The sequence below is a fragment of the Schistocerca americana genome, chromosome 1, assembly GCF_021461395.2.
Source record: "Schistocerca americana isolate TAMUIC-IGC-003095 chromosome 1, iqSchAmer2.1, whole genome shotgun sequence".
In the NCBI taxonomy this organism is placed as follows: domain Eukaryota; kingdom Metazoa; phylum Arthropoda; class Insecta; order Orthoptera; family Acrididae; genus Schistocerca; species Schistocerca americana.
This window is the reverse complement of record NC_060119.1, coordinates 459,994,781-460,010,283: the sequence shown is the minus strand read 5'-3', so window position 1 is coordinate 460,010,283 and position 15,503 is coordinate 459,994,781. Positions and strand designations below refer to the sequence as shown.

The 15,503-nt window shown below is 42.4% G+C and overlaps 1 protein-coding gene across 1 annotated transcript in view; it reads left to right on the top strand.

Moving 5' to 3' along the window:
- The first annotated feature begins 6,841 nt into the window (after window positions 1–6,841).
- Window positions 6,842–15,503, top strand: part of LOC124561877 (fibroin heavy chain-like) — a 41,032-nt gene continuing 32,370 nt past the window's right edge. Inside the window, exons 1-2 of the mRNA XM_047130940.1 lie at window positions 6,842–7,039; window positions 7,151–7,345. Of these exons, the coding sequence (XP_046986896.1) occupies window positions 6,842–7,039; window positions 7,151–7,345 (393 nt within the window). The remainder of the gene's footprint in view (window positions 7,040–7,150; window positions 7,346–15,503) is intronic.

Sequence of the window (15,503 nt, the reverse complement as noted above, 5' to 3'; positions counted from 1 at the left end):
ATCTGTAAAAACATGGGGCAAAAGGACAGTGCGCTAAACTGAAAGCTTGCAAGGCAGTATCACGAAACAATAGGTCAATGCAAATGCCCTTCAATTCCCATAGTCAATTTTGCTCCCCATGGGTCAAGGAAAGACTTAGCACTCAGCACGTGTTTTCTAATTGATAATCGCTAATGATACTATTAAGTTGCAGAAGATGATACGAAAAGGAATAGATAAAAGCAAATCAAATAGTAGTGGTAGGAGGCCACCATGATACATGCTCCTTCTAATGAAGCGCTGCCAAAAGTGGCTCACCATTTTAGTTTGTTGACCAGGAACAGAACCATCATTAACCAAAAACTCAGGGTGTGTTTGTGTGGCAGATACTAGTGAAACGACAACAGAACTGTAACTAGTGTGTGACGCTGAAGGATGCAAAGTGTAACAAAAAAAAAGGACACACCAAGAAGAAATTATTCAAATGGGACAGAAATCAGTGGATGTGGTTTTCATGCACATATAAACAAATCATTACAATTTCAGAAAAATTGAATGATTTATTCAAAAGAAAGAGGTTAACAAATTGAGATAGCTAATAACGCGTCGGTCTGCAAAGAGGTTAACAAATTGAGATAGCCAATAACGCGTCGGTCTGCTTCTGGCCATTATGCAAGCGGTTATTAGACTTGGCACTCATTGATAGGGTTGTTGGATGTCGTCCTGACCGATATCGTGCAAAATTCTATCCAATTTGCAGTTTGCGTAGTGTATTTCTGTTAGTAATTCCAATATGCTTACGTTTATTAGCTGTTTAGACCGCCAAGCGTGCATGTTTATCGCGCATGCGCCGCATGGTCTGAGGCACCTTGTCACGGTCCGTGCGTCTCTCCCTATTGGAGGTTCGAGTCCTCCTTCGGGCATGGGTGTGTGTGTTGTCCATAGCGTAAGCTAGTTTAAGTTAGATTAAGTACTGCGTAGGCTTAGGGACCGATGACCTCAGCGCTTTTGTCCCATAAGACCTTACCATAAATTCCCAAAATATTTACATATGGACATACAGACTGTTGCCAATAAATGTCATGTGGACAACTTTTACTGAGTGAGTAAGTACTACTTGCTCTATGTTGATATATACCATGTTGTTTGTGATATTCCTACATTTGTTGTAGACTGTAGCTTCTGCTAGACACTTGTTGGTCCACGGCGTTTTCATTATAAGTTATCGCACTGTATGCTGGTCTGTCCACTGAAGAAGACGGGTTTAGATCTGTCGAAATTGTGGCCAAGCTTATTTGATAACACCATTTATTGCAAGTGGCCTTTATTCTTGCTGTCCTGTAACAGTTGCTGTAGTGAAGTCTTGGTCAAAAACTGTTCACCACTTTACCAAGATACTTTTTCTGAGGTCCCCCTAGGATGCTAGTAAGTGATAACGCCCCGACCTTTGTTTCCAGGGATTTTAAGCGGTTTTTTTTTTTTGGTTTTTTTTTTTTTTTTTTTTTTTTTTTTGGGGAAAGGCGTCAAGCAAATCATCACCACCCCGCTATTTATCCACAGCCCCTCTTTGCAGAAATCGTAAATAGGAATATTAAGGTCGCTCTTATAATTTCGCTTTCAAGAACTCAAACCCCCAAGTGGGATAGTTCCAATCCCTGAATCAACCTTGCCCATAAATCCGCACAGCACAATCACTCTGGAGCGGCGCCGGCTATGCTAATCTACATCTACATCTACATGGATACTCTGAAAATCACATTTAAGTGCCTGGCAGAGGGTTCATCGAACCACCTTCACAATTCTCTATTATTCCAATCTCGTATAGCGCGCGGGAAGAATGAACACCTATATCTTTCCGTACGAGCTCTGATTTCCCTTATTTTATCTTGGTGATCGGTCCTCCCTATGTAAGTCGGTGTCAACAAAATATTTTCGCATTCAGAGGAGAAAGTTGGTGATTGGAATTTCGTGAGAAGATTCCGTTGCAACGAAAAACGCCTTTCTTTTAATGACATCCAGCCAAAATCTTGTATCATTTCTGTGACACTCTCCCCCACATTTCGCGATAATACAAAACGTGCTGCCTTTCTTCGAACTTTTTCGATGTACTCAGTCAGTCCTACTTGGTAAGTATCGTAATCCGCGCAACAGTATTCTAAAAGTGGACGGACAAGTGTAGTGTAGGCGGTCTCCTTAGTAGGTCTGTTACATTTTCAGTGTCCTGCCAATAAAACGCAGCCTTCCCCACAACATTTTCTGTGTGCTCCTTCCAATTTAAATTGTTCGTAATTGTAATACCTAGGTATTTAGTTGAATTTATGGCCTTTAGATTAGACTGATTTATCGTGTAACCGAAGTTTAACGCGTTCCTTTTAGCACTCATGTGGATGACCTCACACTTTTCGTTATTTAAGGTCAACTGCCGCTTTTCGCACCGTTTTGCAGTTTGTTTTGATCTTCTGATGTCTTTATTAATCGATAAACGAGACAGCGTCATCTGCAAACAACCGAAGAGGGCTGCTCAGATTGTCTCCCAAGTCGTTTACATAGATAAGCAATAGCAAAGGGTCTGTAACACTACTTTGGGGAACGCCAGAAATCACTTCTGTTTTACTCGATGACTTTCCGTCAATTACAACGAACTGTGGCCTCTCAGACAGGAAATCACAAATCCAGTCACATAACTGAGACGATATTCCATAAGCACGCAATTTCACTACGAGCCGCTTGTGTGGTACAGTGCAAAAGCCTTCTGGAAATCCAGAAATACATAATCTATCTGAAATCTCTCGTCAATAGCACTCAGCACTTCATGTGAAAAAGAGCTAGTTGTGTTTTACAGGAACGATGTTTCCTAAACCCATGTGGACTGTGTGTCAATAGACCATTTTCTTCGGGGTAATTCATTATGTTCGAACACAATATATGTTCTAAAATCTTCCTGCATATCGACGTTAACGATATGGGCCTATCCTCTTAATTCTCCCTTGTCCAACCTTTGGAATATTAATGAGCTCTTACCTGAGATCATTGGCTTGGATGTTACTAGGCAGAATAGGGGCAGGAAGAGAGAAACATTGAAGTAGCCCACAGTCGGCTAAGGAAACGTTGTAATGAGGGCAGCAGGCCCTTTCAGGTTAAGGATGAAGACAAGATCTTCCTCCAAAAAAACTTAACCCTGTTGGAGGGGTGGGGGGGGGGAGGGGTCGGTAGAAATTGGCTCTAATAATCTTACCATACTATTTGTAGGTTCTTGCTCACTTTTCAGGGCTCTGAGCCCAGCAAATCTCCTGGTGCATAACCTGCGGACCAGAAACACCTTAAGGGTACATACTACCCAGGTTAAGACCGGTAATTAACCGGCCTCTCGTGAGTCCTTTGGTGGGGGAGGTTGAGCCGTGTTGGCTCGTTTTCCGAGCTGTTTATCATTACTTACTGTCGCAATCCGTTTTCAAGACACACCACCAGGTGGAACTTTGGTCTTCTTGTAGTTGATTCTACGCTTAGGGAACCTTGGAGGCAGGTTGTGACGAATGATGAGCATGCGATTACGGGGCCTGATCGGGAGCCATTCGTCTAAGTGCACCGCTACTTGTACGGGGCTATGTTGATGTGGAGTGTTGGGCTCTGCACTGTTGTACCCGATCTACTATCTGGGTCTGTGAGTGACTGTCTGCTGGTGTGGGGATCGTGATCACATTAATTTTCCCTGGTAACCGCCTGTCCCACCTTATTTTTGGGTAAGGTACTTCTGTTTGTGAACTTTAACACCGGTGCTGGACTTTCTCATGTTAGACTAGTTGGCCCACTGTTCTCCATTACTCTGTACTCAAGCTAATAAATTCGCCCTCCCCCTCCCTGTGTGAACTCCCCTTATGCATGATATATTTGACTGTATTTAAACTGTGTTTTCCTTTTGTTGCAATTTGTTTAGCATTTTGGTGATCTTGTCATTATCACTTGTGTGTGAAATTAATTTGGTTGTAATATGTTCTAGGGCATTTATTAGTGACCACTGAGGTCGCGTATCGAGCTTCATCTTGAAAGGTGGCAAGTTCTGGTTTGTCCGACTTACGCATGAATTTTAACAATGTGCACGGTCATGACAAGCATACGCTACTGTACTCACATTGGAAGGTGTTGGTGAGACCTAGACTTCTCTTAAATCAACGAATTTACTGTTTTAGTTTTGTATATTTTGTTACTCCTGTGATATCGTAATTTTTCATTAGCGCTCAAGCATTTCTTCTTACTTTGAAGCTTACTGAAGTGAATTTATTTTTTAGACGTCTTATTAACAGTTGGCTGATTAGTTAAAATTAATTCCCAGATTTGGTCATTACTATTAAATGATTAACCAGTCAATCTTTGCTTTAATCATGCTGTCATTGTAACACCTAGATTTTGGTCGGTGTCTTGGGGGGGTCTTGTGTCGGACCATGGAAATTTGCCGTTGGTCCCATAATGATATCCACTATCGGCCAGTCTACCACACTGGCAAGTGCACGCCAGCAGTATATGTGTGAGCAGCGTGGTGTTCCACCTCCTGTTTTGCGGTCTCCTCGCTTACCACGGCGTCTCTCTACAGGTTATGTTCTTAATCTTACGACATTCGGACTTAAGTTTAAATCAATGCGTCCATTACCCTAAGCCATCCTAGCCAAGCCTTGCTTCCACCTGCCCAATCTCGTCTTGTATTACTGCTTGATTTGAACATCCTTCAATTCTTAATTGCGGATTGCTGTAAATTTTAAAATCGTTGTTACCCTGCAAAATTGTTAGTGCCCAAAGGCCGCTCCAGATCTTTGTTGTAAACGTTGATCTTTAAATTTCAAAATATTGTCAAATGCTGAACCTGTAAAATTTGGAATATTGTTGTTACCTTCCTGTTTGAAAAGTTGATAAATTGCCTTGGCCAAAAGTGCCCTCAAGTTATTTTAATGATAATCCAGAACTTTTTTTCTAAATAAGGGCCACCTCCCTCGTTTGAAGTTTACTATCGAATGGGTGGTTTTCATATTTTTATGGTAATGTCCCCGTAGCAGTAGTGAAGTCAGATTTGCCTGGTTGAAATCTTACGAATGCCTAAAGGGCTCTCGACCTATATTTTTATGAACGTTAAACTTGTTGTTTAACCCTTTGACAGCCGTTGACGAGTTCACTCTTCATGCTGCCTACCACTCCCTGGGAGCTAGTGACGAGGATAGTCACGGCCGCTGGTTTTCCCCTGAGCGCTGTCGACGAGCCAAGTGGCGCCTTTTGCAGGCCCCTGAGCGCTAATGACGAAGTAAGTCGCGTAGCGGAGTTCCCACCCCACGTCTCAGTAGCCTTCAGCAGTTCTGGGCTCTAGCTTGTCGTCCGGTTCTTTGTCTGAGCCTAGGCTTCGCACTACAGTTCACTGTTCATTGGAATTTAGATCAGTGTTCTTCGTGTTCTGTATTTTAGAACGAAAGACGTCGTGGGTGAACCGAGAAAGAAATCACGGAGATTCTTAGGAGGAGCGACAGTGAGGATGAACTACTTGATTTTGGCCAAAGTAATAGTTCTTCCACAGAATCGGAAGGCTGTAGCCATAAACCATCCAGGTCAGCAGTGGTGTCAACACGGTCTCATGTTCCAACACGAGATGTTAATTGTTCTGAATCAGAAAAATCAGAAAGTGACACAGAAACTTCTACAAAGAAATCACGTCTTAGCGATAAATATGACTCGATAGAAAATGAATTTCGGCCGGTTTATCACTCATCTGGTGATACGCTATCGTGACATGTGTATCAGATAGGGAATGAACCAAGTTGTCTGTCAGTTACCACGTTATTCTTTACAGAAGAACTGGTGAAATATAAGCTGACAAAACGAATCGGTTTTATTTATTCACCAAAGAGAATACTCCAAAGTAGAAAGAAACTGGATATGAAGTAACGGATTGTTTCATAGCTGTTTGTCTTCTGATGCCTCGCGTGAAAAAGCTGAAAATTAGCGAATACTGGACCAGAGATTTTCTTCTAAATACTCCAATTTTTAGTGCGATGACGTCAAGCGACCGCTTTTTGTTACTTATGAGAATATTATATTTCAGTGACAACTCTGCAAATACTGTAGGAAACAGATTCTTCAAAATTAGGAAATTGTCGATCAATTTCGTACAGCTTTCTGTTGTGCATTTAATCCACATAAGAAACTCTGCATTGATGGAAGTTTGTTATTATTCAAACTACGCTTATCTTTCAGTCATCCATTCCATCGAAAAGAAGTAGATTCGGAAAAAACAATTGTGTTATGAAATTGTAAGACTGGCTGTGTCTTAGATTTCATTGTTTATACAGGGACATCAACAGAAACTGAGTTCCACAATTTGGCGAAAAGTGGTGACGTAGTGGCTACATTTATAAATCCCAATTTAGAACGTGGGCATACCCTCTCTATCGATAACTGGTACTCAAGCCCAGATTATTTTCCTGGCTTCACAGTCAGAGGACGAATGCATGTTGTACTGTCCGAAAGAACGGACGCAACATGCTCAAACTTCGGAAGAAACTGAAACGAGGAGATATTCAATTAATGTGTACTAATACAATGCGTGCTACACAATTGGTGACAAAAGGGAAGTGTGGATATTGAGCACATGTAACACCACAGAAATGTTCATAAGGTTACCTTCCTGTTGCATTCAGCGACTGTTATATTGACTTGTAAATTACAGATTGCAGCGATTGGTCGTCCTTTTTAAATTTTATTGTGCAGATCTAGATTTCGGCTAGAAGCTAGCCATTCTCAACGCACTATTATTTTCGCTCAATGCATGTAATTCCCTGTTGGTCGGGCTTCATCCACAGTTCATTGAATATTCAGTGAACCCTGGATGAAGGGAATGGAGGTGGACCGCTCTGTGGTGACGACTGTGGTGCAGCAGACGGGGGACACAGGTGTAGTTGCAGCGGGCAGTGTTGCGAGGGGAGCAAATTCGTCTTGGAGGGCGATAGCTGTGGGAGCAGGGGAAGGAGCAGGAGCAGGAGAAGGAGCAACACACAAGTGGGGATACATGGATGAGGAGGAGACTGTGAGTACGAGAGGTGGAGTAGACACGTTAGATCCAGAGGAAGCACTGCACGAGGTTACAGTGGGTGCACGGGAGGGGGAGGTGTAGATGATGGGGTGTCCATGATTGAAGGCGGTGTCCACTGGCGACAGGAGTCACCGAAGTGGGAAAGGAACTAAAACGGGGGCTAATGGCGGCGAGCTCCGGGGGGGCGGCGGCGGAGGCAGGGGGCGAGCACAGGGTGCCAGGCAGCAGCACCAGCGGGCGGTCGCACGAAAGGACGGCAACGGCAGGGGGCTCGTCCAAACCGACGATTACACGCTGAGTGTAACCTATGCAGCATAATTCTTCGACTTGGAACTGAAGGGATCCAATCCTCGAATAGGCCTTCGCAACGTCAATCGCAATGTAATGTACACATAACGAAACTATATTCAATACGATAAGTTCAGTTTACTGTACCCATAATGTGGAATGCATGGATATTAATAATGCCCGTGTTGCGATAAAATTGTAAAGTTAGTCAAATCAATAGCATGAAGTACTAATGTTGGCGAGATGTAAAATACTGATGCTACATGCGCCGTCTGTAATTAAAGGAGATACACAGCGAGGCAGGTACACTGTGGTGGCGGCGTGCGAGTTGCTCCATCTCTTGTGGTGGAGTGAATCTGAAGAGGAAGCGTGGGTAGGTATATCCATTAGATCGGCCCATGAAAATGGTGGGACCATATAACGGGGCAGAAGGTACTGAGGTCCATTCAGCTATAATGGCTCACGAATTCTAGATGATTATGGCTAATCTAAGGAGTCTTAGACCAGTTGTGGTCACATCCGAGACATATTTCTTATAGTGTCTTCAAATAAATCCAAGAAGTAGTCAATACGGAAATATTGCTCATAAAATAACCGATGTGACTGAGAAATTCGATATTTATATATTTAAAATTCTTCCAAAACGTCTAACAGACGACACTGAGGGGCGATGTGTAAAACCTCAAATCCTTCAGCTATTGGCAACAAGCCATGCTTCTTCATTTTGAAATGCTGTCCTAAGCCACTGGGAATACAGATATTGTCGCAATCTCCACAATGAATCTTACGAACACATGGTTCACTAATAATACTCGTACTTATCGGTTTCTGTTCTACATCATGCCTTAATCACATGTGTAAATTACATCTTGCTTTAAACGAAACATGGATATTAGCCTTTTTCAAAAGTTTCGAAATTTTGTCACACTGTAGATTAGACTAATTGTCCATTGTAGATTAGACTAATAAAACGACCGTTTTTATCCTCTATTTGACTACTTTGTGCTTTTCTTCTGTATAGAATAGAAATATTTACGAATATTTTTAATTTTATACCCATTTTCTGTACCTACTTGAACAATCGCGACCTACTTGAACAATCGTTGCCTCCTGATTTATATCTAAACTCAAAATTTTTTAGTTCTGTAATATGATTATATTTAGTGATACTTATGTAATATTATATTTAGTGATGGTTATAAACTTATTTTTTCATAACACATATTTCATTTCTCATCCATATCACTTTTATGTTTATATTGTACGACACCAGTTATTGGTTGCAAATATGTCTTCCATTTTCATTACTGACTAACGATTATCGCTGTAACGTGGTTCAAGATGCTACCTAACGACGCACATTTCATGCTATCAGTATATGAGTTTCTTTTCCATAAAGGTAGCATAAATGTATCTTTGTCAAGTTGTTCACGATGTTATGTCATGTACTTAATCGCAAAGTGTAGTTGTTTGTAATGTTACTCTTTGACTTCATTTCTGTGATTAATGGTAGCGCCACCTACCGGCCTTCGTTTGCTCCTTTCTTAGATTAACCGCTACAGTCAGTTAGGCACTAGTTCTCTTCGAATAGACAACGGGACTGAGAATATGACTACGTGAGATGAGATCTGTATTATATTCATCTATCAGGTCACTTTCGTAAGCTTTGTATTAAAGTTTGATTTAAATGTTAGTACGGTACTATCTGAAATTTCTGCACATGGAATACTAATATGCACACTTATGCTATTCTGTACATAGAGCTATAATTATTTTCTTATGCACTTTATTCCACAGCTTCAATCCGATAAAGAAATTTTGAAACGCGTAACGTTTAACAAAGAACTGACCGATCAAGACCTTTCTACATTCCAAAGTTGTGCCGAGATTATATCGATCAGCGTAATTTAAAGTGGAAACATATTTACCTTTTACCTTCTTCTGAGTTATTTGTACCGTTCAGCATCATGATATTTCATTTATTACGACGAGACACGCTTTCTGAGCTGATTGGCTATTCTCTTTTCCACTTCTTTCCTTAGTTTTCGTCTGAAACCCAACCCGTGAGGTGAGCCGGACATGCATGAATAATGCATCTCTATAGCCGATGGATACCACTTTTCCAATTATTTGTCTGTGTCAAGACAATTACAACAGTCGGATGTCTTTCAGGCAAGGACCAGTCAAGTGCGCCCTACTCTGATGCATCCAAAATGGTGATCCAGTACACGTAGGAAGGAATCATGACAAAATTCATCTAAAGACGTTTGTAGACTCCATAGACTTATATGTGATCTTCTGTCGCTTCGGGTTCATTTAAAAAGTTCTACAGCGCGCTGTGGCTCTGCGTGAAGTAAATCTCCTGCACATAATTTTTTTTCTTGCAGATAAAGGTTCTGCGTTTGAAATAAGCTACACAAATTGCTCCTGTGCGAGTATTCAACACGTTATTTTCTGCCGTGTTTACCTTGTGGATGTAGACCATGATTTTTGTACAGTGAAATCAATTTTTAGGACCGCAAGGTCTCCCGAAGCCGATTTTTTTAATGTTAGTATGGGACTGCCTTTACGTATCTGCTTGCACTATATTTTTTATTTTTGAGAAACTTACTGTAGCTGTCATTCTGCTAAGTTTTGTCTTGCGGTGGCTGCCATTCTGAGAAATGGCACTGTGTTAAGCACTACGGACGTAACCGCTTGAAATGACGGTAGCCATCACAACGACTGTCGTACACGTCGTAAAATGCTAACACAATCGGCCTTCAATAACTGACAGGTGAGCGCCTGCAGATTGCCTGCAGATTCGTGCTGGTGCCTTAACTCTCACTTTGACTGCAGCAGAGTCCGTATGGACGGTCCCGCGCAGTGTATCACACAGCACAGAGCCCGCGGATGCCGCAGCTAAGACGGTAACGATGCGCCAAATGCGATAAGCTACTGGCCTGCGACGCGCTGCTGCTCCACTGAAATGTATTGCGCTCCGCCGCAGGCGGAACAACAGTTTACGGCGTGTTACTGCCAGCAGTGTACAGTGCAGCTATAATCTCCTCGTCCCGCTTTAACTATTCCTGCGGTAACTGTAAGCGTTTGTACTACACAACACTCGGTATCCATTACCACCATCTCGTTAGACTCGACTTTTGTAACTAGGCTACTGCAACTGCTTCGCACTTCATCCACAAGCTAAACAACTGCAATAAATAAGAAAAATGGCAAGGGGCGCATAAAGCAAATACTATGGGCTCAAAATATCGCAAAAATATTTAAAATTCTACATGGATTTCTCAATGAAGTTGTGCGTTTATTAGTTATCTGCCTTACACAACAATAGCGTGTGTAATTGGTTTGCATATTATAGATAGCATATGTTGCATCTGGAACAGCTCTGCAATTCCACTGTAGAATCATTATTGACTTCTACAGCCTATATTTTTGCACAGCTGATGTTAATACGGAAAACTTACACAGAGTCATAAAGCAGAAGCAGAAGCCAACACATCTAACCAATGCTGTTGGAACCTTATAAACACAACATTCTTTCAACAAACGAGAAGAACTCAAACTCCACAGACATAATTTCAGTGGTTGTTGAACGATATTTTCTATTTTGGAATAAGGCACCCATCACAATTAAGAAAGAACCTTTTACACGCTAAGGCGGAGGGAAACATGAAATGACAGTACAGTACTTTTATTCTGATTGTAGAGTCCTATAAAATGGAAATGAGCGTTTGGCGTCATTGGCCGGGAGGCCCCTTACGGGACAGGTCCGACCGCCTTGGTACAGGTCTTATTACATTCGACGCCACTTTTTTTTATTTTTGTTCGTTGAGTTTGGTCTGGGCGGACGGTACAAGACATCCGTTCAAGTTGATCGTTGATTCCTTGGCTCAGTTTTTTTTTATTACAGAGAGCACGCAGCCCTCTGGCCGAACACGCTGAGCTACCGTGCCGGCAATTGGGTTACCTGCGCGCCGGATGGGGATTAAATGATGATGAAATCTCCGACCCAGCCGGGAATCGAACCGTAGGACGGAAAGCCGTCACGCTGACTACTCAGCTATCGGGGCGGACAGTCCTATAAAATGAGTGCAGGCTAGCAAGAAAAATTACTTATTTCTATGCCAGTGGCATAGTTAGTGAAATTACTATTTCATTATGAAAGTGACAAATTAGGCTTTGAGTATCTTTGGAATGTTGTCAACTGTTATGTGAGTTTGAACTTGGTGATATAGCCGGCGCACGATGGGACACAACATCTCCGAGGTAGCGATGAAGTAGGCATTTTCCCGTACGAGTTTTTGCAAGAACGGGACCACTGATGACAGAAGAGAATCGTTCAGTATGACAGAAGTGCAACCCTACCGCTAATTGATTTTTGCCTTGCGTGGGCCCATCAACACCGACATAAGACTGTCGACCGGAAACATGTCGCCTGCTCGGACGAGTCTCGTTTCAAAATTGTGTCGAGCGGATGGACGTGTACAGGTATGGAGTCAGCCTCATGAATCTATGGACCCTGCATGTCAGCAGGGGACTATTCAAGGTGATGGAAGCTGTGTGATGGTGTGGGGCGTGTGAATCTACTACAATATACTGCATTCCACTACATCTTGCTACCTTCCAGGCGGCGCGTCTTCACGCCGCGTCCTCTCCTCAGCGCTTGCCGGCTGCCCTCTGCCCGCCACACTACCGACCGGCCACTCCGGCCGTAGCTCCAACTGCCACGTTGCTATTGGCTGACGGCCAACCTCCGTCCTCTACACCCCTCAGAACTGATCTTTCCGAGTGCCTCAAGCAATCCTTTAGCTTTACTAGTTTCTCTTTTGACTAGCCTGCCGCTCTAGTGACAGTCCTTCTAAACAGCCCTTCACCTTTCTAAGCTCAACACGTTCACACAGCATTCCCTCATACACACTGGAAAGGTACAAAGAGTACGAGGAAGCGTAACACATTAAAAAGTAGTCGATACGAAAAAACTTAGTTCCCTTCTACATGCCCATTAGCTGGGTTATTCACGAAGCGTACTCATAGTATCGCTTCAAAGCCAATAAACATTTAAGATAATTTTAAAAATTTCCACTAACAATTTCTGCGTTACTATTGTCAAATCTCAACATTCCCAGCAAGTCTACTGTAATGAACCCTCCCGCAGTAAGAATAATCATTTTAATAATGATTTCTCACACTATAATACCACTAATGAGGCAGAGTCTCAGAGTGTCTGATGACAAATAATTTCCTAAACAATATCCCACAGAATTTCAAACACTTACTTCCAACCAAAAGAAACGTGGACGTAAAATTATGACTTAAGTATGCAAGCTAGCACACAACATAAATGATTTTGAGGATGCATCCCTTTTACAACAGATAAGTTTGAACTGAACAGTCAGTTTATGAAGTACTTGCCTGGATGACGATTCTGCAACGCACCGGGTAACGCTACCGGTCTAATTTACCAGATGAGAAAAATCACAACTCAACACCACTCACAGTTATCAAAACATGTTCTCCCGTACTAACTTCCAGCATGTAAACCCAGTCAACCACATGATAACAACGGCCCTCTTTACGTGCAATAACCAGCACAGCGGCCGCACAGGCATGTCAGATACGTCGATTAGCGGCGCCCAACAAATTTAAACCTCAGAAACAAGCTTTCTTGACCATGGGCACCAACTAGTACACCAATGACAAGCTTGGTGGTGACCGCCGCTGTCACCGCTGCCGGTCAGGTCGACAAGCTGCGGCGGTGTAGCAACCGGCGTGCTGCAGGGAGGGCGAGGCGAAGCTGCCCCATGTTGCAGACGTATCCAGGAAGCGGCGCCCACGATGTGTCCGGTAAGCCGCAGCTGCAACTGGGTGCCGCTCGCGACGCCGCACTGCAACGAGAGCGGCGGATGCGGCTGCGGGAATTCAAGTCGCCGCAACTCGTGGCGACTGCAGCGGGCTCACAGTCTGTGTATTGAAGAAGCAGTGACTGAAATAAAAGAAAGGTTCAAGAATCGGATTAAAATTCAAGGTGTAAGGATAACAATGGTAAGATAACCTCATGACACTGCTGTCCTCAGAGATACTGAACAAGAATTACAGGATGTTTTAAATGGAATGAACAGTCATGTACAAACTAAGGCCTGAGAGAAAATCGAGGAAAGACGATAGTAATTGGAAGTAGCAGAAATGCAAACGACGAGAAGTTTAACATATTATGGATGACCAAGTAGACAAAGTTAACGAATTCTGCTACCTAGGCAGCAAAATAACCCATGACGGACGGAGCAAGGAGGGCATAAAAAGCGGTCTAGTACAAGAATGGCATTCCTGGCCAAGAGAAGCCTACTTGTATCAAACATAGGTCCTAAATTTGAGGATAAATTACTGAGAACGTACATTTGGAGCGCAGCACTATGTGATAGTGTACATGGCCTGTGGAAAAACTGAACAGAAGAGAATCGAAGCATTTGAGTTGTGTTGCTGCAGAAGAATGTCGAAAACTATGCGGACTGACCAGATAAGGAACGAGGAAGTTCTCAGCAGAATCGGCAAGGGAAGGGATGTATGGAAAACAGTGACAAGAAGAAGGGACAGGATCAGAGGACATCCGTTAAGCCATCAGAGAACAGCTTCCCTGTTACTACTGGGAGCTGTAGAGCGTAAAGACTGTTGTTAACTTTAATTTATATCCGGAACGGAATATTGTAATTCTCTCTGTATGTAGATATTTTCTGATCACACTCATTATTGTAATCTAAAAATATTCATATTCTGTACATAAACTTCATTTCACATTTTCGTGCAGTGCTCCCGTATTATTCCACATATTTGCCAGGAATAACGTCATTTCTAAGAGAGCCAATGCGGCATGCGCACTTAAGACGTTCGCAATGTATTGTATAATCAGAGATTCAATGAAGTTGCAGTGATGTAACTTCAAGTGGACATATCAGTTAGCCGGGCGTGGTGGACGAGCGGTTGTAGGCGTTTCAGTCCGGAACCGCGCGACTGCTACGGTTGCAGGTTGGAATCCTGCCTCGAGCATGGATGTGTGTGATGTCCTTAGGTTATTTAGGTTTAAGTACAGCTAATAAACAGTTTTGAGGTTTCGTCTGGCTGCGCAAATTAACCTTTGAAAATCTAAGGATGGAGAATCCACCTCTGTGTTGTAGAAGTCATGATTATAGCAGTTTATCACTTGCCAGAACTTAGATAATACAGTGAACCAGCAGACTGGTGAGAAACCGTGACGTGACTGAGATCTCAAACAGTACAATGCTTCAGTTATGATCGTCTGCCGAATGATCCGTTTGTCTTTTGCCCTCGTAGTCGACAACTGTCTTGAGTGACTCTGTGGTAATTGGTATCAGTTTATGAACATTTCACAAACCAAAGGATCATTATTTTACAAGCGTCAAGAGACGTGAAACCAGTTTCACCCTTTTTTGCGAATTTGACAAATAATAACATTTCCATTTTATTTCTAAAATGAGTGGATCTATACAATCACTAAAAATGTTATTCCTTTCGGAAATCAGATTGTCGTAGAAGACGTTAATTTAGTTTCATACGACAATGAATTAGGATTTTATTCAAATTATTCTAATATTTTCAATAATTTTTATGCACTCTATTCTTTTCCAACTTACGAGCTCACAATAATTCACATGTACAGAATCCATATGTCGAATAGAGTGGGTAGGAGTGCTGATGACACTCTTGTGTACGAGAAAGTGTGGATGTTGAGTGCCCTTGGCGGCATCCAGAATGACTTGTACACAATTTATATTTGATGTGATCAATGGGAAGTTGTTTTAAATATTGATAAATGTGAGTTAAAGCGGCTATTGTAGGAGAGACATACCTGTAATATTCTAACACCCTATTAGTGGCATCCTGCTTAACTTCGTCACGTCCGTCCTCGAACGTTGGAAGATAACGTGAGATAGAACGAACACGTAAGGTCATTTGTAGCGAAGGTGAATCACAGATTGCCGTTTTTACGGGAAAGTACTGAGAATACGCAGCATAACTACATGTTAAGAGAATCACGTACAGAAGCCTGAGGGACCCAGCCTCGAGTATTGCTCGTTTGTAATACGGCGAAGTCAGATTAAACGAAAAATTCAAGCAAATTCAGAAGCGTTCTGCTGGAATTGGTCTGTACAAGAAA